The following is a 13,171-nucleotide window of genomic DNA, read 5'->3' as shown; positions in this document are numbered from 1 at the left end:
TTGAAGTTTTCCAATGAGAGAGAATTTAATTTTTAAAAAGGAAACAATATTTTTAAAGAAATACCAAAACATCTATTGCTAGACGTGTGATGAAATTACTATAAAAATGTTCGTTCACAATAAATGGGCACATTTCATGGTGCATGCATATAGCATGGTTTGGGATTAATCTGGATCCAGAATATAGCAAGCATACTATAGTTCTTGTTTGAACGAACGGCTGGGAATTATAGGTTCTCTAATTATAATGACTTTGACAAGTTACCTAACCTTAGTAAGTCATAGCTTCCTTATCTGTATAATGAACATAATACTGTCATATCTATATATAAACATCCAGCACAATGCTTAGCCCCTATTTAAAAAAAAGATGATTCATTCAGGTTTTATTTTTCAATCTAAGACTGAAACTTTCAAAATATATATTTGAAAGTATAACCTCGTTTTTCCTTGTGAATTTTATAAACGCAGTTTACATTGAGCACAATTTGGATCAACAGGTTTTCAGCCACACATTTAGGAAGTCACAACGCAGTGCTGTGCAACAGATATCGTTTGAGAAAAAACAGAATAATCGAGCTCCTTGTTAGAAAAACAGCAATTTGAAAGTACTGCTTGAATGAACACAAGATGGTGTCAGGACTTCCAGTTTCTAGTTTTTTCTAGTGGGTTATCTAAGGTCCAAGTTTTACCCTGAACAGAAACTCTTAGGAAACTAAAATGCTACCCACAGTAAGCTCTTGAAACTCCTAACTCATGAATACTACTGAGCTTCACTGTTGAGCTCTGCGCAGGGAATCCCTTGCTAGTAGCTCTTGTGGAGTGAGAGGAAGTACTAATGGAGATCTTGGTGATAGTTGGCAAAAAGGATAGGGTACGATTGCAGGGAACCAGAGGGCTTCTGGATATGTTCATTCAAACCCTGAGCGTTGCTAAGACTGTCTTTTGTGCTTGTTCCTTCTGGGAAGGTTTATGGTAAATAAGAATACAGTTTAACATGTTTAATGCTTTGAAATTCTGGAAGAGCAGATACATACATTTAATCCTAAGTGTCTATATGAGCATGGAGGCATTCTAAAGCATGAGACGTGATAGCATAGTGCGGTAAAAATCTCAGATTATGACCTCAACCTGGCTCATCCCCTTACTCTCTTGAGCATTAACTTCAACAAACCTCAATGTTTTATTTATAAAATTGTTGTAAAAACTATATTTAGTTAATAGATTATAAGGTTTCAGTAGGATAATACAAATAAAATGTTTAACTAGCACAGTGTCTTCTGTATAAAAAGGTCTCACTATAAGTAACCAAATGCAGTAGTCCACCCTTATCTGCAGTTTGGCTTTAAGGGTTTCAGTTACCCATGGTCAACCACGGTCCAAAAATATTACAATATTTTGAGAGATAATGGGAGACCACATTCACATAACTTTTATTACAGTATATTGTTATAACTGTTCTATTTTATTGTTATTAATCTCTTAGTGTGCCTAATTTATAAATTACACTTTATCATAGGTGTTCATGTGTAAGAAAATACATAGCACACTATGTATAGGTTTCAATACTATCTGTAGTTTCAGGCATCCACTGGGGGTCTTGGAACGTATCCCCCACACATAAGCGGGGACTGCTGTACTAGTCTCAGTTCCTCAGACTTCCTGGATACCTGACAGCAGGTTCTAGAGTTCTTTACTATATACTACTTCAATCAGCAGCATCCTTGGCACACAGCATGTGTTTAATAAATGCTAAGTCTAAAATAAAAATCAAGATTTCCAGCTGCAATGAGGCTGGGGAAGACCATGCATATTTCATTTTTTGCTTTTGCATAGAAACGTGGTTTCTACGAAAGACCTAATGATAGAGGAAGCCCCATGGTAGAGTGAATCTGATAGAGAAAGTGACTAGGCTTTCATTAGTCCCAAAGCCACATTGCCCTTCTAGGGCTGCCCGTGTCAAATGAACAGAATAGCTGTGTCATTGACATAATGCCCATTGCTGCCACCATTCTTACTGTTTTGAATGTCTATCTAACAGCTGTCTTTCTTACATTATTTCGTTGAATTCTGACAATGCCTTAATAGAGATTCTTTTATCCCTACGTTTACAAGCTGAGTCCCAGAGTGGTTATATAACTTGCTCAATGCTGTACAACAGTGAGTAAAAGAGCCAAGACTAGACTGAGGGCCACAGAGAGCTGGACAGGCCTTTCTACCTGGAAAGATGGGCTAAAGTCTCCCTAGGCTGGCAGCTCTGACAGCCTGCAGGACCCTGTTGATTTGTCTCCTGACCCTGTTGATTTGGATCTAGACTTGCCTGAACCCCAGCATGTCTGGCTCCCAAGCCCAGAAGTTTCCACCAAATCAAAGGGCCAACATTTGAATAGTAAAGAAATATTCTTCAGAAAAACAAAAGTAACAAATTCTCAGGGACTCTAGAGACTCTCACCATGAATCCAGTTGCAGAAGTAGTGTCTCAAAAAACTAAAGTCTTAATATATGAAAAAGTCTTTTAATTGTGGAAGGTAAAAATGTATATTGTCATGTTATAATGGAAATGAACATCATGAGTTTAAAAATTCTCATACAATTTGTAGTTTCTCTTGATCGGGACAGTGTGGTTGCACAACCTAAATGGAAGGTAATTCTTTTTGTCAAAAAATGTTCTTTAGATGTGTACCAAGCATTCCAATGTACATTCCTAGGGCCAGGGTGAGACTCATCAGTTTTTGAAATGTCACTGTTTTCAAGTTATGTATAAATCCTCTAAATTGTGTCTATGAGTTTCTAGCAAAGTGACATTACTGTCTTTGCTCTGCTGCCAATCTGGGAGCCACTGAGGAAGGAAATGTGTTTCAACAAGAATTATTTATTAGAGTAAGTAAGTATATTAACATGCCCTGGGTAAAATGACAGAAGCCATGGTTAGAAATCAAATTTCTTCATCTCCTTGATGTGTTTATCCCTAACAGTAGACTCTGAATCTGCATAGTTAACAGCATTTTTTTATTTCTTGGACAAGGCACATTTCCTGTGAGAAATAGCCTCCGCTTTATCTGTTTGTCTCAACACTTATGTGAGTGAGATTTGTTACATGGCACCAGGCACCTGCTGAGCTTTGGTTTGTAATCTTTCCCTGATCAAATTATATTCCCATTTTATCTTTTCATCTATTTTATAAACTCATCAAGGAGGATGCCTTCCACTTTCCAGCTTCTCAATTACGTGCCTAAGGGTTTTCCTTAAATTTTTATCCAACCTAAAAACAAATAAAAATAACTTAATGATAGAACTTCATGACAACTAAATAATAGAATGATAGAAATGATTTTTATCATTTCTGTCTGAGTGATAGAAATCTCCTAGCCTACTTTGAAGCATGTCCAAAGCAACTGTGAAGTTAATTTAATGGAATTATCTCTTTTTTGAGGCCTGCTGTTGTAACTTTCCTCATCTCCATGCTGGTAAAAAATGCTGTTGCTTTGTGGATATTTTCTTCAAAGGATTTAGGAAGGAAATCATCTTCCCCAAACAGATCATCATTGTACAAATATCCTGAGATCTACAGAAGTGGAGTGACCTGCCCAAGAGCTCATGGCAAGTAAATAAGTGTCTTAGTCTAAGCACATCCGGAATAACAAGTATTGTCATTTTCCCATGCTTAGGCCAACGTTTGCAAACAGCAGGGAAAACAACTGCAGACTGAGGACTGAAGGAGATGAGTAGATGGTCATTAGCAAATCCCTGGAACTGGGGATCACCTGCTGGATGGGATCGAAACAGGGAAACCGGCTATTCATAAGCACATCAAGGACGAGTGGGCCATTGTTTTCAGAACCAGCTGTGGAGAATCTGCTCAACATTGGCCTTGGAACAGCTGCAGCTGCTGCACGAAGTGGGGAGGGAAGAAGGGAGGGTGGAGCGGTGCTGGTCAAAGAGTGAGCCAGCCGGGAGGGCTGCAAGAACCCCTCCGCGCCACCTCCAGGCAAACCAGGAAGTATTTTTGCAGCAAGCTCATTGGCCTGAGCCACCTTTCCAACCTATCCGAAGTGTAAACCACGCACAGCAGGCCCCAGATGGGTGCAGTAACAGCAAACCCTCGGGGGGCTGGTGCTCGGGAGGCTGCAGGCTGGCAGCTAAAAAGTCAGAGCGGGGCTCAGTGAGTCGGCGCTACCCGAAAGTACACGGAACAGAGCAGACTCTGCTGTCGTAGCAAACCGTGACAGAGCAAAGTCCCTGGTAAACAAGCCTCGCAGCAGCTGTCTCCAGACGCGCGGCCCCTGCGCGTTCCTCCACCCCGCGTTTCCCACGCGCCCAACACTGCTCTGCAGTCCCCGCCGCCCTCTCTCCGGCCCCATTCTCTGATCGCCCCATCTCTGGGCCCCAGCCCAGGCTCCCACCCTGGCGGCTGGCGCACCACACTCACCATCTCTTGCTTGAGGAGGTGAAGCTTGGTTTCCAGCCTCTCCAGGGCGCTGGAGTGGCTACGTCGTGGAGAGCCAGAGGTTGGGGAGGACGAAGAGGAGGACGACAAGGAGGGAGGGAAGCTGCAGCTGCTGCTGCTGCTACTGCAGCCGCCACCACCGCAGCCGCCGCTCCCCCCGCAGGGGTCCCCGTCCTTTTCCTGGGGAACCGGCTCCTCCCCACGGAGCGAGCGCACTAGGCTCTCGGGGACTTTGCGTCCCAGCTTCAGCTCAATGTCCCTGAGGTCTGGCAGCGGGTTGTCTTCCATGACTTTTCGAGAACGGTGATAATGGTAATAAAACGCCGCGGATGAGAGGCAGCCACGGCCTAGAAGGCTGCCGTGAGATCAGCAGACCCCTCCCGGCCTCCGGGTCTCTATCCTCGGCGGATCCAGGGTACCGTCCTCTCCATAACCGCCAGCGCGGTGCCAGCCCCGAAATCCGCACAGGACGCGGCGCTCACAGCCGCAGGTCCCCGGCCGCTGCGACTGCTCCGACACTTCCTAAGATTATCGAGATCGCCTCATTCTCCTTCTTTTTGGCCACCTCACTGCCAAGTTGAGTTAATTGATATTGCGGAGAGGAGGGAAAGCAAGTACTAAAGACCAAAAGAGAGAGAAATGAAATCTGTTTTAGCTTTATCGGGGGAAAAATTCATATTATAAAACTGTCCGTTCCCATCCCTGCGCCGTTCACTGACTGCCCATCTGGTAGTACGCGACACAAAATAATGATGCGGTCAGAAACGATGTCCTGGGTCGTTTCATTTTCCAGCCATATGTCTCCAGCTTTCGAGATATCCCGAATTGTCAGAAATAATCTCCGGTCAGTGAAAGAGGAATTCGGTCGTGTGCATGGACGCATAAAAAAAGAGTTAGCTTAGCAGGAGTTTAACGGCTTCCTTGATGCAGCAGAGATACCCTTCTTCGCATTTAGGCTGTTTGATCCAAGTCATTGTGTTCCTGGAAGCCTGGAGCCTCAGAAACTTTAAACTCCGCTGGCAGGTGGACCAAACCAGGGCCAACCCTGTACCGTATATCACAGACAAGAAGAGCAACAGAATTTACCCAACCCTGCTGGTAGTAGTACAGTTCCCATGCCCTGCCTTAGTTAAGAGTACCAGTATTAGGGTATTAGATTTTCAGTTTTCCCAACAAAATCGCCTTTAAAACGGTTGTGAAAAATTAGAGGAAGAACAACGACTTTAAATTTGGTGTCATTTCCCATCCCCCTACCTTATTAAAAGGAAAAATCCTAGCTTTAGAAGTCTTTCCTAATACTTTTATACTAACAAAAAGAGTCAAATGATTTTTCCAAAAGTTCAGTGAATATGTACAACTCAAATCAATTATCTTACCAAATGTTATAGTATGTCACTGCAAGCCAAGTGAAGAATTTAAATAGGCAGAATAATTTACATGACTACTGAGATAGCGGTGAAATTTTAAAAGTGGACAGTTGCTGAGATATTTTAACCGTGGAAAAAAAAATATTGAGCATAAATAGTGAAAACATTGTCTTTAACGACTTATCTATAATTTTTCAACTATTAGAAGAAACACAAATGGTGTGATTTATTAATCTGGGATACTTCTACCAAGTAAATTACTATGGGCTACACGGATTACAGGTTTGAATCAGCATTGAGTTTGTGTCAATAATCCTCACATAAAGGCCACTAATTTCAATCCAGTAAACTACAATTTTTGGTTTCCATTGGGATATTTCAAAGTATAGCCCCCTCTATTTCTGTAACAAATAAGTATTTCTGTTCTCGGTCCCTCCCAGGTTCCATTCCCAGAGACTTTACTCAGGTTTTTACAATTGTAAAAACATAGGCAGACACATCCCAGAGTTTGCTTTTTATCATAGCCTAATCTAGCCTTTTCTAAAAAGAGGAAACGTAGGCCTTCTGAATGAAATATTTCATGTCAGGGAGAAAGTTGCTGAATTCTCTTGTCAACATGCCAGAAATTTGTATGTTATTTCTCCCTGTTAAAAAGAAATGAAGAAAATGGTTGTAGGTTAGGTGGCCCATTTCAAAATTAGAACCACCATTTATGGAATCAAAGAAGAACAAGACTAAATCTCAACTCACTGATAAAACTACGTGCTTTGTCCTAAATTTGGAAAACCACGAGCTCATTGCATAAGAATTGCACTGTGACATGTAATTTTGGAAGGCTTGTGTTTCAGTCAAGAAGAGTTTTTTTATAATAAAACTCTTACAAAGTTCAGTAGGGCTAGCTGAGAAGAGCAGTGTACAGATGCAATTATCTAACTTGAACTAGATCAGTAAAAAAGTTTATTGTCAAATTATCATAGTGTGACTATGAAAAAATGGAACATCTTTGCTCTGAGTCACAGACAGTAAAGTTAGTATTGATGCTGAAGGTAACTCAAAACCATTTTCTTTTTTTTTTTTTTACTTTTTAAAGAAGTCTACAGAAAAGACTTCTCTGATAGTAAAAATGTGATGTATATGTAAAGTAACACTTTGTTCCAGTGAAATATAAACAAATGTAAACTTCTAAAGAAAAGCTTAGTATGTTAAGCTTTTAAACATTTTTGCAGTTTAACGTCTTATGACATTTTAGTTTAAAATAGAGACGCTTTGAATGCCAGTTTCACTAATTTTCAGAACACATTAGAATCACAGAACTTTTGTTAGGCATACAATAGATTGTGTTACCCTACCATTAATGTTTTATGTGGTCTGATCTGAGGACATTCCTTACGTAAAATATTTGAAAATAAAGGTATTTTTTTTACCTTTGGGTCTTGATCATATTTTTTATTTGTTTGCTTTCAAGATTCATCTATGATTTAAAGAAAATGTGTGAGAGGTTTTAGCTACTGCTGTTAGCCAGATATGTGAATCACACTTCTTGAGTGAAGGGATTAGTTGACAAGACTTTGCAGTAATGGGTCCAGGATGAAGGGTGAGGGTGAGGTCCACAAGTAGAAGAGAGAACATAGGGAGCACGGAAGATAGAAGGAAAACCTCTCGAGCCCTCACTCTTAGCATCACTCCCTCTTCGCTCCTACCTTTCTGGTCCATCTCCAACCACATCCGTTTCTTTGAGTAATAAGCATTGGCCAACAACAATCGAAACTCAGGGGGTTTTCCCAAGCCTATTACACTGAATAGTAAAATTGTAAAAATAGTTATTGTATGGTTTGTGTTTCTGATATAATTTTTATACTTTATTATATGCTTCCTTTTGTGCCTTATGTATGAGCTAGATTTGCCTTCTCTTTCTATTTAAAATGCATAAGGAATCTAAGAATGAGTGTTAAACTATGGAGAATTTTAAGAGACTGAATTTCTTCCCAAGTTGGATTGTGTTCACAGAGAAGGAAAGGGAGCCTCTTATTTTTCATTAAAAAAAAAAAACCTAGTGGCTAATTAAATAGGAACATTGTTGGACTCAGATGACAAGTTCTGAAAGAATGCCTCAGTCACAACAGTCTGATATGATGCACGCTTCACGCACTCCACGCTTAGAATGCTTCCTGGTATGAGACAGTACTCACAAAGCAGATTCAGCAAGACTTTGCGTAGTGTGGGTAACGCCACTCCTTAATCTGCGGCTGGCATTGTGGTTAAAAGAAAAAAGGCCTTCCCCCTCCTTCTGGCACTGACTGAAAGTTTGCAGCATTCCCAACTCTTACTGGCACAGGGTTCAAGGACTAGGGCAGAGTCTCTAACCTGAGACTCCACTCCCTACGGTGCAGAATAGTGTCAGGCAGCCAACAGCCTCAAATTACCCTTAAGAATTTTAGGAAGTAGCCATTTAATGGGTATCAGGTTCTTTGAATCTTTGTTTTAAATGTGTAGAGCTCCTGTTTCTATAAATATTTTTGTTCAGTTTATATGCGTAACAAGGAAGATGTCATAGCAAAGCTAAAGAATGTTTACCCTATCCATATATAGTGGAATTATATATCTGCTAAAACATCTAAGGCTTTATCTTGCCTGTTTATAGGGTCATTTAACTCACCTGTAATTTTGTAACTGGCTTGGGTCTGTTTTACCATGTGAAATCATCTAGTTATTACCAATGTAAGCAACTTGTACATGTGTATGCCATATATATTGCTATATCTCCATATCAATCTATCAATCTGTTTATCTATAGGAATTATCTCTCCCTAAGGAGCACAGACCCTTTAAATAGTACTCTGATTTAAATCTAAGTAATATTTATAATCAGAGCTAAACACTTCCCTGGGAGATTTAGTAGACAATACTAAAAGTAGGTCAGCAGCATTTAAGTCTTCCTTATCCCCTCTTCACAATCCCTGTCAAGTCTCTCTGCCTTTATTATTTGCAACAGAGTCCTTTATTTGCTTTTTCTCATTTTCCTGAGCTTTGAATTCCTACTGAAAGGTACAACGTAGGGACCAGAAAAGAGATCTCTTCAGCTAACCTTGGTCTGCTTTTCTGTAGTCATCCCAGTTTCGCTTATAGAATTGGCTTTATAGGTTATTTTGATGCTGTGCTGATAAATGTTTACAACTAGCTCTCTGAAAATATAAAGATAGCTGATTTGTAGCTTTTGACAATTTTCATGGTGTAAATAATCCCACCACGGCTCATAGCAAGCTACCAGTGTGAGTCGGGAAAAGGTGGGCAGTAGTTCACATCACATAGTGTTCCCACCATGCAGATAAAACAGATGTAAATATCCTTAATAGCACAGTTAGTAGTAAAATGTATGAAAATAATTAGAAAGTGGTGAGTTTTGGTTTTTTATTACCTTCATTTTGGTTTACCTAATTTAAACCTTATACAATGTAATTTTTAAAATAATGGCTGTGTCTTGCAATTGGCTTGCAAAATTCCTGAAAATTTAACAGTTGTCTCCTGCAAACTGGTATGGACTGATGCTAGGACACCTCTGTTTTATAAATTCATTGGAAGAATATCATTAATTATGGTTATGAAAGGCAATAAAAACTGAAAGCCAGAAAAATTAGTGCAGTTTTAAGTCTAAAGGTTGGTTGGGCAAAGACATAATTGGGGAAATGAGTCCCAAGGTCAGAAGGCAGGAATATTAGGGAACTTGTGACACTGTGTGTGTGCTCCTGTCCTAGGGGCGCCATAACAAAATATCATGAACTGAGTTGCTTAAAACAACAGCAATTTATTGTCTGACAGTTCTGTAGGCTAGAAGTCCAAAATCAAGGTGTGGACAGGGCCCTGCTGCCTCCAAAGCCTCTAGGGAAGGATCCTTCTTTGTGTTTTCCAGCTTCTGGTAGGCCCCGGCATTCCTTGGCGTGGGGCAGTATATCTCCAATCACTGCCTCTGCCTTTAAATGGCTGTTTTCCCTCTATGTTTAACTTTCTCTCTTCTTATAAGGACACCAGTCATGTTGGATTAAAGGTCCACACCACTCCTGTATATCTTAACTTAGCAAGTTACAACTGCAATGTCCATTCCCCAAATAAGGTTACATTCTGAGGTATCAAAGGGTTATGACTTCAATATATTTTTGGGGGAAGACATAATTCATCCCATAATGCTGTAGTGTTGGGTCTTGGAGGTATACTTTAGACATGAGGCTATGAAAAATATGACAAAACTGGAATCTTTTTGTTTCATACTTTTTTTATTTGGCAGCAGTATAAAGGCAGCCCAAAGGCTTAAAGCCACAGGGAAGGCTGGGCGCGGTGCCTCACGCCTGTAATCCTAGCTCTCTGGGAGGCCGAGGCGGGCGAATTGTTTGAGCTCAGGAGTTCGAGACCAGCCTGAGCAAGGGGAGACCCCGTCTCTACTAAAAATAGAATGAAATTAACAGGACAACTAAGAATATATAGAAAAAATTAGCCGGGCGTGGTGGCACATGCCTGTAGTCGCAGCTACTCGGGAGGCTGAGGCAGGAGGATGGCTTGAGCCCAGGAGTTTGAGGTTGCTGTGAGCTAGGCTGACGCCATGGCACTCTAGCCCGGGCAACACAGTGAGACTCTGTCTCAAAAAAAAAAAAAAGCCACAGGGAAGAAAGATAAGAAACTTCTTTTGTGTGTGTGTGTGTGTTTTTTTTTGAAACAAAGTCTTGCTCTGTTGTTCAGGCTAGAGTGCAGTGGCATCATAATAGCTCACTGCAACCTCAAACTCCTGGGCTCAAGCTATCCTCCTGCCTCAGCCTCCCGAGTAGCTGCAACTACAGGCATGCGCCACCATGCCCGGCTAATTTTTTTTTCTATATATTTTTAGTTGTCCGGTTAATTTCTTTCTATTTTTAGTAGAGACGGGGTCTCGCTCTTGCTCAGGCTGGTTGCGAACTCCTGAGCTCAAACAATCCGCCCGCCTCGGCCTCGGCCTCGCAGAGAGCAAGGATTACAGGCGTGAGCCACCACGCCCGGCCTTGGAAAGAGCCTTTTTAAAGTGGAAAAACACTTTTAAATCAGAGTAGCACAAATTATGGTGATAATGTGGAAGAAACTGAAAATGTTGGCTACAATGGGAGCTGCTATGTATGGAGCACTATTTTATGGCAGATTCTTATGTGTTTTGTATCACTTAATCTTCATAACAACCTAGAGAAACAAATGTCATTTATCCTCTTTTGATAAGGTGTATTTCCAAGAGGTGAAATCACTCAGTGTTCCACTGGCATCAAATGAGGAAGCTGAGATTTGTCCTACGTTATTTACTCCCAAACCCCTGTTTTTTCTATTACTACAAATAGTCATTAGCCCTCTTTCAAAGCAATCCCATTATTGGGTATTTACCCAAAGGAAAAAATCATTTTATCAAAAAGACACTTACATTCCAATGTTTATTGCAGCACAATTCACAATCACAAAGTTGTGGCATCAACCCAAGTGCCCATCAATACATGAGTGGATTAATAAAATGTGGTATATGTATACCATGGAGCACTACTCAGCCACAAAAAAATGGTGAACTAATTCCTTTTGTAACACCTGGATGGAACTGGAGACCATTCGTCTAAGTGAAGTATCGCAAGATTGGAAAAACAAATACCACATGTATTTACTATTAAACTGGAACTAATTGATCAACACCCACATGCATGTATGGTAGTAAAACTCAATGGAAATCAAGCAGGTGGGACTGGGGAGGAGGGGATGGGTAAATTCATATCTAATGGGTACAATGCACACTATCTGGGTAATGGACACAGATAACTTTGACTCAAACTGCACAAAAGGAATTCATGTAATGAAATGTTTGTACCCCCATAATATTCTGAAACTAAAAAAAAGAAAAACTATTAAGGGGTTCTACTACTAAATATGTATAGTTATGCCATTCTTAATGATGGGACTACATTCTGAGAATTGTGGTGTTAGGCAATTTTGTCCTTGTGAGAACATGATTGAGTATACTTACACAAACCTACATGGTATAGCCTATTAAACACCTACGCTATATAGTACAGTCTATTTCTCCTAGGCTACAAACCTGTACAGTATGTTACTATACTGAATATTGTAGGCAAATGTAACACGATGGTAAGTATTTGTGTATCTAAGCATATCTAAACATCAAAAAGGCAATGCATTGTGCTAGGACTTTAGGACAGCTATGTCACTAGGTGATAGGAATTTTTCAGCCCCATTATAATTTTATGGCATCAGCATCATATATGTTGTGCAGTACATAACTGTATTGTTAAGAAGCCAAAATGTGTTACTACTATTGATGATTTTGGAAAATTCATATTTCAAGTGAGGTAGAGCTCAAAAATATATGAAGAAAAGCAAAAAGAAAAAAGGTGGTAATTAAAAAAAAGGGAGGTAAATGTATTCATGGAAGATTCATTTATAATGAATCCCTAAGGGACATTAGAATATTCTAGAAGGCTGTTCCCATTCTCTACCTTTGATTTCATATGAACTCTCACACCTTTCTCTAGCACGGAGCCAATATTTGAGACTGAATCTGCCATTTGATGGAGACCATATCTAAATAGACATGGGTATTAATTCTTTGGTTCACAAAGTGATGGTTCTAAAAGTGTGGAGGTGGGGAAAGGGTGCTGTATGAAAGTTTGTGCAATAATCACAGCTGGGCAGAAGAGTTTATGACCTTTGACTAGAGAGACTGGCAAGGGCCAGTCTGATGTGGTAAATGCCAAGGGCATGGCAGATTCACAGGGGCAGGAAAAAGTCCAAGGCCCCCTGCCATTTCAGAAGATAAAAGGCAGCTGAAAGTGCAATAGCTCACCACCGTCTTCTGTCTTTCGGTGATCTTCCTAAATCCAACCTGTGTGCTTTAGCTGATTTTGCAGTGGTTGACCTTCAATTTCATGATAACCTTTGGCTTTGGTAGTTCAAACACTTCAACGTTTCTTTTAAGAACGTGCTAAATTCTATTTAAATTTCACTATGCTCTCTCTACTGGGAAGCATTTCATATTTGGTTTGAGTTTCTGAATCAATGCTGGTTCTTAATGGGACAATTGAGAAGATATGATCATAAATATCTAAAGTGCCATAGCAGAATATACGGCCTCAAAAAGAAAGAGGAAGGAAGGAAAAGAGGGAAGAAAAAAGTGGGGAGAGGAGAGACAGAATGAGAGAGAAAGAGAGAGAGAGAGACTTTCTGATAGAGGAAAACACCTCGGTTTCATGCAGACAAGGATGGTCATTCTGCTACAATAGTAACTAATCTCATTTGACAGCTGTGTAGAAATTTAGAGCAGAAATCCACCTCTCTCTCTCTGTCTCTC

General features: G+C 40.3%; 1 protein-coding gene across 1 annotated transcript in view; it reads right to left on the bottom strand.

Annotated features, from left to right (window-relative positions):
• LURAP1L (leucine rich adaptor protein 1-like) overlaps positions 1-5,453 on the bottom strand; it is a 58,073-nt gene extending 52,620 nt beyond the window's left edge. Inside the window, exon 1 of the mRNA XM_012665053.1 lies at positions 4,430-5,453. Coding sequence (XP_012520507.1) covers positions 4,430-4,735 — 306 coding nt within the window. The 5' untranslated portion in view covers positions 4,736-5,453. The remainder of the gene's footprint in view (positions 1-4,429) is intronic.
• Between the last annotated feature and the right edge of the window lie 7,718 nt (positions 5,454-13,171).

This window comes from Propithecus coquereli, unplaced genomic scaffold (assembly GCF_000956105.1).
Source record: "Propithecus coquereli isolate 6110/MARCELLA unplaced genomic scaffold, Pcoq_1.0 Scaffold95, whole genome shotgun sequence".
In the NCBI taxonomy this organism is placed as follows: domain Eukaryota; kingdom Metazoa; phylum Chordata; class Mammalia; order Primates; family Indriidae; genus Propithecus; species Propithecus coquereli.
Note: the sequence above shows the minus strand (reverse complement) of the source record. Positions and strands in the feature narration are given on the sequence as shown.